Source organism: Trematomus bernacchii, unplaced genomic scaffold, assembly GCF_902827165.1.
Source record: "Trematomus bernacchii unplaced genomic scaffold, fTreBer1.1, whole genome shotgun sequence".
Lineage (NCBI taxonomy): Eukaryota > Metazoa > Chordata > Actinopteri > Perciformes > Nototheniidae > Trematomus > Trematomus bernacchii.
Genome location: NW_022987564.1, coordinates 11,915,349 through 11,931,314, shown reverse-complemented (window position 1 = coordinate 11,931,314; position 15,966 = coordinate 11,915,349). Strand labels below are relative to the sequence as shown.

General features: G+C 41.8%; 1 protein-coding gene across 6 annotated transcripts in view; it reads left to right on the top strand.

The window, feature by feature from the left end:
- Nucleotides 1-15,966, top strand: part of rbms3 (RNA binding motif, single stranded interacting protein) — a 256,131-nt gene that overhangs the window by 125,842 nt on the left and 114,323 nt on the right. For all 6 annotated transcript variants that reach the window (XM_034124685.1, XM_034124684.1, XM_034124683.1 and 3 more), the window contains one exon: nt 12,328-12,419. In XM_034124685.1, coding sequence (XP_033980576.1) covers nt 12,328-12,419 — 92 coding nt within the window. The remainder of the gene's footprint in view (nt 1-12,327; nt 12,420-15,966) is intronic.

Genomic DNA, 15,966 nt, shown 5'->3' with positions numbered 1-15,966 from the left:
CTGATACACACAAGCTGACATAGCTGGCAGATTTATTTGTAAATGGTGAACTACCTGGCAAGTGCCAGAATTGTCAAATTCTTTCTTATAGTATTATAAACCTCAGTGCTTGGCATCAGAAAAATGTAAGGTATTTTTCTTATCTATGTAAAGATAGTTGTTAAGGTTTTTTAGACTACATCCCATAAAGAATGTGTTTATGTTACAAAATCAATCTGGTTCAGCATGGAGCAGGCTTCACAGGTTCTCCTGGACATATTTGTTGGCGTAAGCTGTACAATAGCGTTTAGATGGCGCCTTAGCCTACAGTACAAATAACACTGTATGTGGCTACTGTAGGGATGTAAATGTACATATTAATTCACACTTGCATTCCCTCTGTACCAATACACTTTATCTAGAAATCCTTAATGCTTTAAAAGGAAAACGTTTGTTGTGGTTTACTACCTTTTTATATCAGAGGTGTTTTTTTTGCTGTGTCGATCAAAGACCTCTGAAAAGATAGAATTGATTGAAAATGAGAAGGATGATAGAAAGCTGGATCACTGTGGATATGTGAGCTGCGATAGTGAGCGTGGGGGTGTAGGCTCCCTGATGTGCAAAAGCAGAAAAACAGTGATGACGCTTATTCCTGTACTTAGAGGTCAGGTGTTGGAGAAATGCATATTTTATTGTGCATGCTAAACAAAACAAAAGCACAGGTATGGCGCCTACGCACAAACGCAGACGCAATCAGTTTCACTGCCATACATCTATCTATACCATTCAATGCACGAGTGTGTACAAGTGCTGCAAAGCCCTGTTTGAAGTACCACATCACAAAAACTACACACCAAGACCATGTAATACACCTCTCCCACGCACTCCAACACAAAGGGCACACACACTAATCGTACCCCCGCACACACTCCTCATCCATCTGCCTGAGGTGTGTGACGCTCTTGCTGCAGCAGTGGCCATGCAACAGATCTATCAATCCTCTTCCTAACATCACAGCATGTGTGCCTGCCTGTCTGCCTTTTCTGGCTGCTCTCCTCCACCACCGCACCACGCAGGCCTTTCAATGAGCCTCTCCATCTTGCCAGCGCTAACTCACTCCCTCGCTCCCTACCTTACTCTATGACACACTCATACAGCCTTCCAGCTACACACACACTCTTTGTGCTCTTGCAAGGGCACACAAACAGTCACCTACAAACTGTGCATGCCGATAAATACTCCAAAATGCTTTGGAAGTTCAGAGAGAATTGAACAGGAAGTTGTGAGAGGGCTTTAGGACTGTCGGGCTTTGTTGGTAAGAGGAGGCTCTTCATCTCTCCTTCTTTTGCTCTCATGCTCCTCCGCACTCTCACCACCGCTTCTCTTTCCCTTTTTCTCACTCGATCTCATCTACTATCTATATATCTGTCTGTGGACTTTCACATTTACCGCAAAAAATACAGCAGAGAGTTGGGGTCTGCATCACAGTCACAGTGAGGCATTGAGAATGGCAGAGAAAGGGAATAGATTGCGGAAACCCAAAACCGCTCAGTTGCCATCCGTGCCCACTAGGGCCTCTTAAAAGGCAGCGGCTGCATTTGAAATAAAGCAGGGCTGACCGAATGGAGGCATTTTATTTTTTCCTGCCAGAGCCCGGAGGCAGAGGAAATGACCTCAGCCCTTTTTTAAAGGACCTCCGTTTCCTCCTCCACCGCTGGGAGATAAGGCTGCGTTGAGATTCACCGGCCCGACTGGCGCTCTGCCGCGCCGGACCACCGCACTGACTGCCGGGGGATGGATGAGATGAGAAGATAGTCTCTGGTGGCTATGTGTTTATTGTTGCTTATTTCTTTGCCCTGTAACTTGCCATCCATTTTGTATGAGGATGTTAAGAAACTCACAAGGGCATTACATAAACTCGCATCTTGAAAGAATTACTGTCTATTTTACTCTTTTAATCATGTGGGTGACTTGATGTAAAACAGGCTCACTTCCTGTTTTGTCCCAACAAATTCGAATCATGTTTGAAGTACTACAAACATTTTATTGTTACAATTAAAGCAAAGTATATTTTTGATTGAATACCCATCTGGGGGAAATGAATAGTTCCAAAGAATTTGCTGCAATGTCCTTGCAACATGTTCTTGAAATGTGATACTCCTTGCCTTTTGTAGACTGAATACATTTTGCATAGCTGGGCTGCATATGTATCCTCTGTGTGGTGCAATTTAAAAGCCTGTCAGATGCTTGACCAATGCAATCTGAAGCAGCCCATGCCCTCACCACAAGATCAGTCTAATGGAGAAATATAGGCAATGTTAGATTGTATAAAAACAGATTTATTGCTGCATCAGTGCCTGAGAGGAGTATTGCATGACTTCTAGCATAAGGGCTATTGATGAATGAGGTGACGCTCTCCAAAAAGGCCTGTTTGTCATTGTCATGTGCGTGTGTATCTGTGTATTTGAGTTGGGATGGATGGGGGGGAGGGGAGAGAGAGAGAGAGAGAGAGAGCAGAGAGTGCTTTCTGCATCCGTTATTGGTTTCTCATTAGAGGGCTGAGATATAAACATTTGTCTATGTTGTACACGGTGCTGGCGCAATTAAGGATTCTCTTTGCCGCCCCCTCTGCCCTTTGAAAGTGAATTATGTGCAGATGAGAATCTCAACTGAAATGTGGCCAACAGCGGACCTTTTCCAAATGCCTCATTCCCCTAAAAGCCATTCCAGAAAGAGGCGAGATCATCTGGAGGAGCGAGGGAGAGAAAGTGTGTGCCGCTTCCTGCTTGCATTGCGTATTAATGACTCTAATTAGCAATAGCTGAGGGATAATCACATTGATTTGGACAGATTCAGCATGCAGAACCTCATTGGATAACACCCGCAGCCTTTGTTAGCACACCCCCAATCACATGCACACAAGAATCCCTCTTCTCTACTTTACCTCCCCCCCTCGCCTCCCCTGCCCCTCTTTTCTCCATTCCACTAAGTTCCAAGTTGGCCATTCCCCAAGTAGGCATCTGATTGGCCAAGTATGTCGTAAATAGAAGCAGCGAGGCCATCAGCGCTGCATTCCTTGAGCTCTGACCTTTTGTACCCCTTCCACTTCCTGTGCTGTTTTTGCATGCAGTGTGGTCGTCATCTGTATGTGTGTGTGTATTTTTAATGATCTGGTGTGTGTGTGTGTGCGTTGGAGGCAGGTTGGAGGTCATGGAGAGGTGAAACCCAGAGACCACAGAATCACAAATAGAACAAGGTTTCCCATGAGCTTTTTTTTGCACTCAGATTCATTGCTAATGTAAGAGATTGGTTAATTTCTGAAGTGTTATTGTAGACTGTCTGTCTTCTGGATCTGAACAAAGACAGAAACATCTGTAATAAATGTAAACAAAGTACAAACAGACTCTTGGGAATATCTGTTGCAGATGTTTGTCACCACAGTGGCTTTCTTCTCTTGTCATTGGCTCAATCACATCCCAAATCTCCCTTCCTTGTCTTCTTTGTTGACAAATGCCTCAGAGGCCACTGGTGGAAGGTAAAGGGGCGTTCCTCCAGTCATCTCTTATCCTCGTGGAGGGCAGGGGAACCACGGCGAGAGATCCGGCCATCCACCGACCTGCCACGACACTGGCCCCCTGCACACATCCCCTGACTAATGATCATACCCTTGATTATTTAAGGAAGGCATAAATCATAACTGCAATGAAGAGGAAGGCTAGCTGGGGGCGGCCAGGCCGTTCCTCATGAATGACTAACAAATGCAAACGAAATACGCTGCATAGTTCTTTAGGGGAATGGGACGCTTTGTCTTTGTCCAGATTGAAATCCTTGTCCCTACCTGGAGGTTGTCTCCATGTTTTGAAGGAGCTTGGTTTCCATCGATCCAGCATTGTTCAAATATTTAGCCTTGCCTCGATGGTGGCGCCTTCGGGACTAGAACCTGACATGATTACATTACTTATTACAATCTGCCGCTCAAATGGGGACGACATGGTGGGCCAAAAGATGGCCCCCAAGCATGAATACCAAATGTATGCGTGTTAAGTTGGAGTGATGGAAGTGGAGGTATTTATAGATACTCTATAGGTGAAGGGAAAAATAAGTTTGAAAAGACTGCACCTGCTCTTTGTGTAAAGGTGTTCATACAGTACGGCTTGTGGCTTTTGCACATCAACAGGTGCCGTAATGAGCAGCTATTCAAGGTTGTTTGACTTTCTAACCTGAGATGTGCGTGCATGTGTGTGTCCGTGTGTGTGTCCGCATGTCTTTGTGTGTGTTCTCTTCAAGGTATCTGTGTGGGGATTCTGTAAAGCCACTCAGTGTTTTTGCCACGGGTCTCGTTTTAACAACCTCTTGACAAGTAATTAACACCCTTCAGATCTCAAACCTTTTATGAGGGCTCTTCACATGTTGTACCAAACACATCGGGTTTAGCTATTAAGCTAGCACGCTGATGGAGCTACCAGCGAAGTGAGCAGTGATTTCATTTACAGATCTGAATGAAGGCCATCTCTCTGCAGGTGAAGTGTTTTTTAGTGTTTTTATGTTCTGCTACTTTAAATCATTGAATGTGAACAATGAGTAGATACTTTTTAAATGTGTAAACGCCATTTTTTGAATGCCTCTTTTCATGTCTTTGAGCTAAATCTTGTATTTCCAAAGAAATAGGAGATAAGTTGGTCTTCTGAAACCAGAATCAATCTTTGAAGTTATCCTTTTTAACATGTGGATTTCAACATAACTGCACTCTAAACCTCTTTTAACACACACACATTTTAAATAGTGCCTCAGCTGTCATGCTGAATTTATAGCTGAAAGCCATATGGTGCTGTGCTAAAACTAATGAGTGTGAATAGATATGAATTAATTAAAGAACAAAGGAAAGACGGAAGAAAAGCAAGAAAAATGATGAGTAAAACGAAGGGAAGAAAATGCTGAGATGGAGAGGAAATCATTATTGTGAACCCATATGTTGAAATTGTTAATATTCGACCAGTGAAAATGTCAATATAACATAGTATTTCACATTTGACCCACGCTTCAGTGTTACCAGAATAGCTTCATGGTGACACCTTCCATCGTGGGATTTGGTAGTCAATATAATATTAGTTTTACTGGTAAGAATTACAGAAAAGGAGCAAATGTGTCGCTACAGTAGCATCAGGGTTGCATGAATGTTAAGCGTCCAATCTTTTTTGCAACTATGCATCAATCCTCTGCGTGCGATCGCTGCAGTGCACAGCTCCTCTGTAACATTTGCACAGATATTGGATGAGGAATTTGATTTCTCCACCTCCTGCTCAGTTTGTCTTGGGCACAATGAGCTGCCAGTGGCCCTTCTTGGCCCTAAGCCCTGGCTCTTTGCCCTCTGCAGATCCCGACTGCAGCTCTCTGACAAGGACACTCCTACACCTGCGAGAGAAGATGACAAGAAATACAATACGGCCAATAGGCTGGCTGCCTCAGCTCGAGACAAATGTCTTTGCTATAAATCCATGTTGCAGGGTTGATAAGTGAATTGCCTGTACCGCTATCTCCTCGCCTGTGTCTAATATGCTTAGGACAGACCTCTCTGAGAGTTATTTTACAACTAATGGGGAGTGTCTCCTAGCAGCCAGGTTAGTTACACGGGACGAGTAAATGAGGGATCTGTATTTCCTTCATAAGAGCTGCAGTATGTGCTTGTCATGTGTTTCTGCTCGTTTGACCTCATCGTAGTGTCTTCCCTCAAGGATCATATGTGTTAATGCTATGAGCTGTTGCATCTGTTTGTAGATGGAAATAGAGCGGTTTTATTTGATAGGAAGTCAGATGTAGATGAGGTTTTAGTATCACTGTGTTGCCGTTTGACTTGTCACTTCTCAGTGGTGTTAATACTGTGACGGCAGTGATGTGGTCAGAAGGCTCTTGCACAACCTAACATTTATTACAATTTACTTTAATAAAAACCTTGCAGATGTTTCTCTGCGGGATCTTTCGAGTGACGGATAGATTTATGATTCTCCCGTTTACCCTCATATGCACATGCACAAATAAGATAGTTGAAGGTCACGCACAAGCAGTCATACACACCCATTTTACAAACACACAGGCACACATTGACTCACACAGCACTGCATGGTTTAGTGGAGTGAAGCCACACCATGTATCATCAGTCAGCTGCTGGTGGAGGACAGAGGAATGCAGTCCCACTGAGGATGCTCTCCGCTGGGTTTGGAGTGTGACCAAGGCGGTCTTGACTTGGCCGCAGTTAGTCATGGATGCCATCTCACTATTTAAAAACCCCCCTTAATGTTAACATAGCTCACCGCAGCCTCCCACACCCACCACCCACCCTCTCTGCAGGGCAGGAGGCCTGGTCTAACCCCCAAATTGACCAAAGACATCCATAAATGTGCAAGAAATAAACAAAAAATACACAACAGCTCCTTTTCATTCTTGTCTTTAGGTTGTTGTTTTTTGGATTCTGTGAGGACATGTTACAAACTAAGCTTTTTTTTTTTACTATTTATGTATTCATATTATCCATTTCAGTAAATGGAGAAAATGACTCCAATATTCCAGGGCCCCTAGGTGACTGGATCACATTGTTTTAGTCCAATTAAACCCAACGATCTTCAATATACAGTGATATATAAAAGAGAGGAAACGGCGCTTTAGGATATACTGTAGTTCTGAAACAATAAATTGATTGATGCAATGAAAAATAACAACCATTTTATTTATCAAGTAATTGTTTTATGTATTTATCACAGGGGAAACAATATCATATTTGCTGGTACAAGTTTGAGAATGTGAAAATGCTTTTTCCTCTCCGTAAATTAAATGCAAACCTAAAATCTTTGGCTTTTGTTCTGTCGATTTTACAAAAAAATCAATTCCAATCACCCTGTGCTCTTAAAACCTTTTTCTTCTGACTGTTTTAGGACGTAATTCTCATAAAATGATCCACAAATGAATGTTAAGCTACAGCCCTAGGCTTCACATTTAAGAAGAAGTAGCCGTGAATATCTGGCTTTCTTTTCCCTTGAAACACACACAGTAAGTTTGTTCGCAACACATTCATCAGATAATGTACTATGTATACACACATTTATTCATTGACCAAGGATGTCAGTAGATACCATAATACATGCAGTATAAGTTTAAACATACAAATAATTACAAATATGTTTACACACATCTTTAGTCGTAAAGGCAGGACGAGGTCAGAACAACACACGTACTGTGGGAGGGAACATGCTGCAGTTATATGGCTGTACCATGAATCATAAGAATTATATTACAGGCATTGTTATGCATATTTGTCCATGGTGTGGCGCATCTATATCCCCCATTAACCATAATTACATTTATACATGCAAAGTATGAATTATTAACATACGTGTAATCGCAATGATTAATCACCCATGTGCAACAGCAGCTTCAGACCTCCTCTTGATGACTCACAAGGACGTAAACAATTACACTGTTTGCCCCGTCCGCCATTGTAATGCTCCGTGACTTGTCGTTGATTAATTATTCATACTTAAGGCATTATTATTCCATTGTATGCTGTGCAAAATGGGATCATTAGCGCCGAATATTAGAATGTGAAAAATAGAAAATATTGGGGGGAAAACGGTGGTGGATATAGTGGGTATAGGAAACCCCAAACAATCCAGACTATTAGCAGATAAAGAATGGTAATTTCCCTAGAAGTAATTAGGATTAGCATAATTTGACGGCGCATGAATGATGCATGGATGATTGATACGTCGATGCACGTACTGTAATGAGTCCCTTATCTCCACTCTTCACTGAATACTTTTGTGTAGAGCGTAGCCCGAGGTGGCATCTACTGTAGTTCTTCACCTCTGAAGGGAACATCCTGCATCACACACACACATTCAGTCAATGGGGCTTCAGGAGAGTAGAAGCAGAGGTAGCATAGCATCATCCTGTACAGTAGTAACTGATTGAAGATGGTCCTTTTATCTTGACAGGCTCCATGTTATAGCCAGACCAGGAAATATGATATGGCAGCTCATGTTCTCTTTATCCCTCTCACATGTGTGTGTGTGCTTGTGTGTCATCCTGCCAGTGTGTGTACATTGCATGTGCTTGAGCCAGTGTGTGTGTACACATGAGTGTGCAGCTACACAGTATTATCAGCAACCACGTGTGCAGTCAGTCACTTTGAGCTGCTTTTAAGTGACAGCTATCGATTGGATGTTGGTGTTGTTGCAGAGGCTTCAAAGCAAGACCTTGCCCTCTGCATCCCACTTGAGATGGTAACTCTAGAGTACCTGCTTTGTAAGAGTACAGCGTGTACTCTTCTTCAGAAACACAGTCTCCTGCATGCATCTGTGTGTAGTTGTGTGTATGTGTTGTTTAAAAGGGTGAGATGCGATGTTGTCTCGACCCTGTTGCTTCTACAAAACAAAATAAATGTTTTCTTCTGCACAATTTCTAACCAACCAATCACTCTCACCACAGATAGTATTCAGATATGCTTACTTGGCCAGGTAGTATTATCTTTATTTATACAATAACACCAAATAAGTGTCTCTCCTAAGAAGAATTGCCAAATCCAATCCAATCTAACTTTATATATATAGCCCATTTCAAAACAACAGAGTTGACCAAAGTGCTGTGCATCAATACATATATAAAAAAGCAGCATAAATACATTTTGACAAAACTAACTCTTCATTCCTGGCCCATTTCCATAAAAAAAGAAAAAATGCAATATGTACCATCATTATCAAAAGCATTCATATCTCATACAAATATTCTGACTTTCCAATAACCTCCACAAGCATTCTGCCTGATCAGCACATACTGTCTCCTTGTCCCTCGCTTATTTCTTTTCCAACAAAACAAGCCTTTAACAGTTTTACCCTTTGGCTACAGATCAGCATCAACATTATAGGATCATTATGCATGTATCGGCTATAGTAACTGCACAGGGGAGGAGCCAACTGGATCTGTTCTGCAGGCAGCTAACAATTGCCAATAGCCCCCTTCCTCTCTCAGCATTTCCTTTTATATTTGCCCTTTCTCCCCCTCTCTTCCTCTCTGCCATCCCCTCTACTCTTTCTCCATTCAGAGCTGTCTGAATATAGGTCAGCATTCTCTAAAATCCTTATCCTTTTGAAAGTTTTATGAGTGCACTCCAGGTGGGAGCGCGGTGAATATTACATTTGTAATTTGGAGTCCCAGGTATCTACCATTAGAATATTCTGATTATTAAGGAGAAGCAGCCATTGCTCAGAGGGACTTGGTAACAATCTCTATGGTTCTCTTAATGTGCTTTTAATATGTTCTTAAATCTAAAGATAATGCTTTAGCTGTCTTAATTGTGTTTAAAAAGGGTTAGATTACCCACATTCTAAAAAAGCATTTACCTCTGGTGGTAAATAGCCATGCAGGGAGTTTTCTTTTATTAATTTTTTTTGAAAGATCCATCTCTGAGTTGTCTGCTTCCATCTCAGAGCAGCTCAGGAAAATTGAATTTTGTTTGTAGCTCACTTTAAAACAGCCGTGAAAGATTCAACAGCAACGTGTCTTCCCAAAAACAGTAGGCCTATGTCCAATACTCCGCCTGTGAACAGAGGAGTGAAGAAATAAAGAGATGGATATAAAATGAGTTCTCTAAAAGGTGCCACTTAGCATTAAAACATGGTGTGAATCATATGCTATAGGCTTCACCATCCCAACCTAACTATAACCTATTGGAGGCTTTGGAGGAAAGGGGTACAGGAAATGAGATGTCAGCATCTTCTAACCTAACTGTCCTTGTCTGCTACCGTCAGAAATTCACTCGAAACATGTTTTTCAATTGGCTCAAAGAGGAGTTTATGGAAAATAACAGCAATGTTTTTTAATATATTTAATATAAGGCAATTGTTTACAGTAAAGCTTAACATGTGGCCTTACTCAAATGTTCCAGAACATTTTTGAAGACAACACCAAATACAATCTTTGCATATGGATTGTCCTTTACACGGCACTCCAGCATCATATCAATTATTAAATAAATACAATTAATTTAGTTTTTTTACCTTCGGTAGAGTTCCACCAACTTAACATTAACTACCAAGGCATATTAAAGTTGTTACAGTAGTTCTGGAGGCCCCACATCTTACAAATACAATTGATGTTGGTAGTTTGTCACCAACCTGTAGTCTCAGGAAATGGTTCATAGTGTGGTCAGTGAATTAGCCACAGGTACATGGAGACTGTCTCGGAAAAGACACACTGCTTTTATTTCACCGCACCAAAATTCAATTTACATTCTTTGTGAAGGCAGACATCTCAGTAGCTACAAATCTGGCCAAAGAAATCCACTAAAAGATCTGCATGGCTAGATACCACACAACAAGGGCAACAAGTATGCTTTGTTTAAAAATGGTGAATCAAGTTTTTCTTTTGTTTAAAGGTAGAGTAGGTAAGTTTGAGAAACCGGCTCGAGATCGCTAGAATTTGAAAATACACAACCGGAGAAAATCTGCCACTTCCTTACAGAGCCCCTCCTCCAACACACACGAACGCGCACAAGACCAATGAGGGCACGAGATAAGTTTGTGCACAGATGGAAGGCTGACAGGCAGGTAGGCCATCCAGTTATTTTACCCGGGCCGGCTAAAATGATTGGTCGTGCTTTTTACAGTACTACGGCTTCCACAGATGACATTTTTTTATGGATTTTTTGTCAAAGCACTTAAGATATTCATTGCTATCGGGATGTTAAGAGCATTCCATGGAATATAACAAAAAGTGTATCTCGAGCCGGTTTCTCAAACTTACTATACCCCACCTTTAAGTTATCAAATAACATCTAGCAAAATGTAACCTTGTAAGAAAAATGATCAATCAATTCAGTCTACTTTTTGTCTGCTTTAAGAAATCATTAATTTTTAAACCAAGGCTACATTTCTCTGACTATCGCCTGTATTTTAATCCTTTTGCTCTGGCTCTTCATATTTCCACAATTAAAGACCCACCCCTCTCAGCCCCACTCTAACAGCTGGCCATTAATCAGTCCTCGCACTCGATTTCTCCTCCGCCACAGGTTATGATTTTCACATTACTCCACACTCCTTCACCGCCATCCGACAGGAAAATGACCACAACCCCCCACCACCACACAGACACACACCTCGAATCTCTCGGAAAGTGAGATGTTGGTGTGAGAGAAACGCATGGTGAGCCCGTAAGGTGTTACACAGTTGTGTGAATGCTCATACGGGTGTTAAGACATAAACGCTCCTAACATGATGGGGGAAACCACGACGGCGAGTCTGCCCCCACCTCACACCCATTATCCTTTTCTAATTACACTTTCCTTCTGAAACAGTGGATCATAGGGCACCATTGACTGCTTTTAATCCGCCACCACATTTTAATTAACACAGACGTGACCCCCGTCTCCGATACATCCCGGAGAACGTCGGGATCACAATAACTCATAAATCACAGCCACATATTTCATTCCCTCCGATTTCCGCGGGTGATGAATTTCCAGATGGGGGCTGGTGCTTGTTAATGTCAGGGAAAATATGAGGGAGAGAGACATGGTGACTGTATTGGAGACAGAGAGAGACGGAGACAGAGGGAAGGTGGACAGAGTGAGTGTTTATTCGTAGGAGAAATGGATTTGAGAGAGACAAAGAGAAATGGCAGCATTTCTGTTGTGCCGTCAACCTTTGAGAGATTTGTCACCGGGGAGGCTGTGAAATGGGGCTGTGTTAATGCGCCGGGTGTTGGGGAACATGAGGTGGGCAGTCTCTGAAAAATCAAAAGGCTGAACAAGAGAAAACTCTCTGAAGAATTAATTGACACGTTTCTCTGTGTGTGTGAGTGTTTTACACGTGTGTAATATTTCATTAAACATGGAACATAAATGATGGACTTTAATGATATGTTTATGAATCTGTCTTCTCAATGGAATTACACCAGTGATGTTCTGGTTCTCAATGTGCCCGGCGCCCAGTGCATGTGTGTTTCATGTTTGTGCAGAAGTGTGTTTATCTGTGTTGGCGTTTGCATATGTGTGTCAGTGTATGCGTGGAGTTAGAGGTGGGCAGGGTGCCGAGGTTTGTTATTACAAAATCGCTCATCCATGCTACTAATTAAGATGCATAGCTTCCCCCTATGAACGTCAGTGTCGCTAATTATCAAACAATGTAGTGCTCACTAGATATGAGAACTGGCAGCCTCTGTAGTCATGTTACCAACCTATTACTGCTACAATTACCAAGTGCCTGTCATTCTCCTTGTTAGTCATCTGCCTATTTTTCTTTGACTAATGCCTGTCTTTTCTTCTTCTGTCTGCCTCTCCCCTTTCTTCTTTTCTCTCTGCAGGCTATGGCTTTGTGGATTTCGACAGCCCAGGTGCAGCACAGAAGGCCGTGTCGTCTCTCAAAGCCACCGGGGTGCAGGCCCAAATGGCCAAGGTAAGAAGTGTTTAAAAACAAGTTAGCATCCCCACTTCCTTCTGCATTGTCATCAGCACTTTGCTGCGTGTTCAGCTCCCTCCAGTGATTTCATATTGCACACCTTACACGCTTAATAGACATTGATGGATCTGAAAGCTCTGCAAAACTGGTTTTATCCATAAACACGGTTTTATAGAAAGTCATTTTCCGCAGTGCTTTGCTGTTTAATGACAAACTTGTTCGCTCTAATATAAGATGACTCTTGAATGTGGGCTTGTAACTGCGTATGGTTGACTATATGGGAGGGCCACTGGAGTGCATGCAGGTCTGTTTTATTTTACTGACACTCGCACTGTAGTCTCATACAGCGACTATGTTTTTGTGGTTGCCTGATTCAAGTGGTTACGTGGACTTAGTGATGTGTGAGAATATGTGTGTGTGTGTGTGTGTGTGTGTGTGGCGTTATTCCACAGCAAACTCCCTCTGTTGCCAGCATGTTAGCTGGCATTTCTCTTTGTGAGATTTGACCGGCCTCTTGTCCTGTATTGTGCATATTATTAGCCTTCTAAAGTGGAAGCAGATGAGTCAAGCTGTTAAAGTAATACACAGTGAGTTACACAATGGAGCTAGGTTGACGGACAAAGAACCAAATTAAAGCAAAAACACGCTGACAGGATATGTGCTTATTTATTTCACATTGTAACCTTAACATCTTGTATTGTGTGTGATTCCGGCATATTCAGCTATCTGTCAGTTGTAGTATTGTAAACTGGCTAACTGGGCTTTTAGCAATACCCCTGAAGAGCTGTGGTTCTAGTACAAGAACATCAGTTATATTGTTAAATATATGCCGACTAGCAGCTGGCAGCTGTCCTTTATCTAATTTTACTTTTTAAATGTTTCATTTCCTTGCTGACTGAAAGGAGAATCACTGTAGACTAAAGCACAGCTGGGCCATCTCTCCGGACAGCTATGAAGGACGAGCCCGCGTAGCTAAACCAGGCTATTTTTGTACCCGCCGAAGATTTGCTGGTGTCAGAATATTTAAATAGGTGAGCAAAATGTCAGTAGCATTAGAGCAATGAATATGGTGATGACTATGAGGGTACACTATGAGTGATTTTCTCAGACGAGATGGTCCACATTTGATTTGATCCAGAAATCCCCCCTTTAAGCCAAAGAAGCCCTGATGAGATGGAGAACTGTGATGGCGCCAGTAAGGATGACAGAATTGATGATAACGATGAAGATGGCAATTATTTTGATCAAATGGGATGAGATCTGACAGGAGGAGATGATATTCCGCGCGGTGCTCAGGTGTGCCATTTCTCAAATGCACCATTTGGCCATTTCCTATTCCCCACTAGTGTCCTTCTTCCAATATTTATAAGAGGGCAGGCTCTCAGAATACAGATAAGAAGCGGTGATATTTGCCCATCTAATTTTAAGACCCCACTTTGCATTGCTCCCCTTTTCTCAGTCAATATTTTCACGAGAGAGGTTTTGCCTCCCAAAACAAAAGAGCTGACCTTTTTAGGTATGTTTGTTTGCATAGGAGTGCGTGCTGGCACATTCACAAAATCATTTTCGATTAGCATCTGCGTATAATAGTTTGTTTTCAAATGTCCCCTTGTTCTGTTCACACAAATGTAAAGGCCAGCATTCTGTGCCGCAGTTCTGTACTTTTATCACACTTGCGAGAGACATTTAGGAGTCGTTGGCTTTTATAGACTGCATCTCTCTCATGTGTCTTTACCAGGTATCACTCCCATCCTTCTATCGGCTCCTCCTCCTCCTCCTCCTCCTCCTCTCCATCCTCCTTCCCTTTAGCTTGATGCCATGTTCTCTTGTCATCTCGGTGCAACCACATTCATAAACACATTTGTATTCACCTCCACCATGTGTTCCCCTGCCAAACATCCAATGAGTGCAATTTCTTCCCATCAATAATTAACAGCAGGCTGCCTGTGTCTACCTGCCAAGGTGTCTCTGACACCCCCCTCTCTCTGATGGCGGAGCAGCGTTCCCCTTGTGGGGTGGACGGACGGACAACCCATGTGCGCATCGAGGACGGTGTGAATCCCAAAGACGATTGCTAACACCGCAATGAGACTAGCCTCATTCCCTCACTCCCTCCGCTACATTTCGTCACATGTATCTCCTCAAAACAAAGTAATAAACGAAAAGCAAGAGGCTTTGAGCTAGGGCTGTGCAATTCATCGTTTTTTAATCGCAATTACGATTTTGGCCTGCCACAATTACAAAAACAAAATAATCGAAAAAAACGATTATTTAGCTTTGCTAGGTTGTGACAGTGCACGGCAACATATTTTATCTCATTTATTTTATAGTCTAATTTATTTATCATATTTATATATGTTTAGTAGCGTGTTGAAGTGCGCTCCAAAATATTTGTTGAGCTTTTTTATTGGTATTTATTATTTTGATATTTATTTAAATGTAAATATAAATGTATTATTTATTTTATTTATTGGTTTTTCAGTTGAATTATACGTTCAGGGTCATCAACAGTTAAACAGATACTGTTCAAATGATTATTTTAATTTGTTTTAAAGTTCAATAAATTGACGTTTTCAAAGTCAATGAATAATCGTATTTAATAATCGTGATATCAATTATTGACCCAAAATAATCGTGGTTATGATTTTTGCCATAATCGCACAGCCCTACTTTGAGCTCATTAAATAAAACGTCACAGTAATCACGTTGCGCCTTTTTTTGCTTTCTTGCCTTGACGCCATTAAAACGCATTTATTAAGGTGCCTTATTTTAAACACAGCTGGAAAGGAGGAAAGAAGACAGAATCAGAGGGAAATGCAAAGCGTCACTTGATTTCCTCTTCTTCCTCCAATGTAACACCCTGCTGTCTCTCTCCTCTTACTCCCCTTGGAATTTGAAATACCAAGGCAGCAGAGATGAAACATTGCCTTCCTTTTGTCTTGCCCTCCCCCGGGGACGGTGACAGCGAGAGGGAGGAGAGGAGCCATAATTAAGATACCTAAAGGACACTTCCCCCCCTGCGCCTCCCGTTCTGTCACTCACCTCTACCCAAGTCACAGATAAGAGCACTTAGCTCAGGTGTAGAGTATGTGTGTGTATTCCAGTGTACATCTGTGTGAGTTTGTGCGTGTATGTGTGTGAATACATATATATTTTTATATACATGCTTGTGTTAATGTGAACGAATACAAAAGTACAAATGTTGGGAATGGTGTTTGTACTTTATCCACACCTGTTGTTGTATCTGTTTGTGTGTTCGCATAATTGTGCGGGACGGTATTGTGACAGTGTAATCACATTGTGTTATTAATATGACACATTTTTATTCTTGTTAGAAATGATGAATAATTGATTGGAGCTTTTGTAAGTGGCTTTTGTTTGTTTATTCATTGTGTTAGAAAGGATTTGGTGAGAAGATTGATGCCACTCTCTTTTCTAGGAGGTGATTAGCCCTGTTTAGCAAATTAGCTCTTTCCAGTCCTTATGCTAAGCTAAGATAATCGCTTCTCAGAGTTAGCACCAAACTAGAGCCAAGACATTAGAG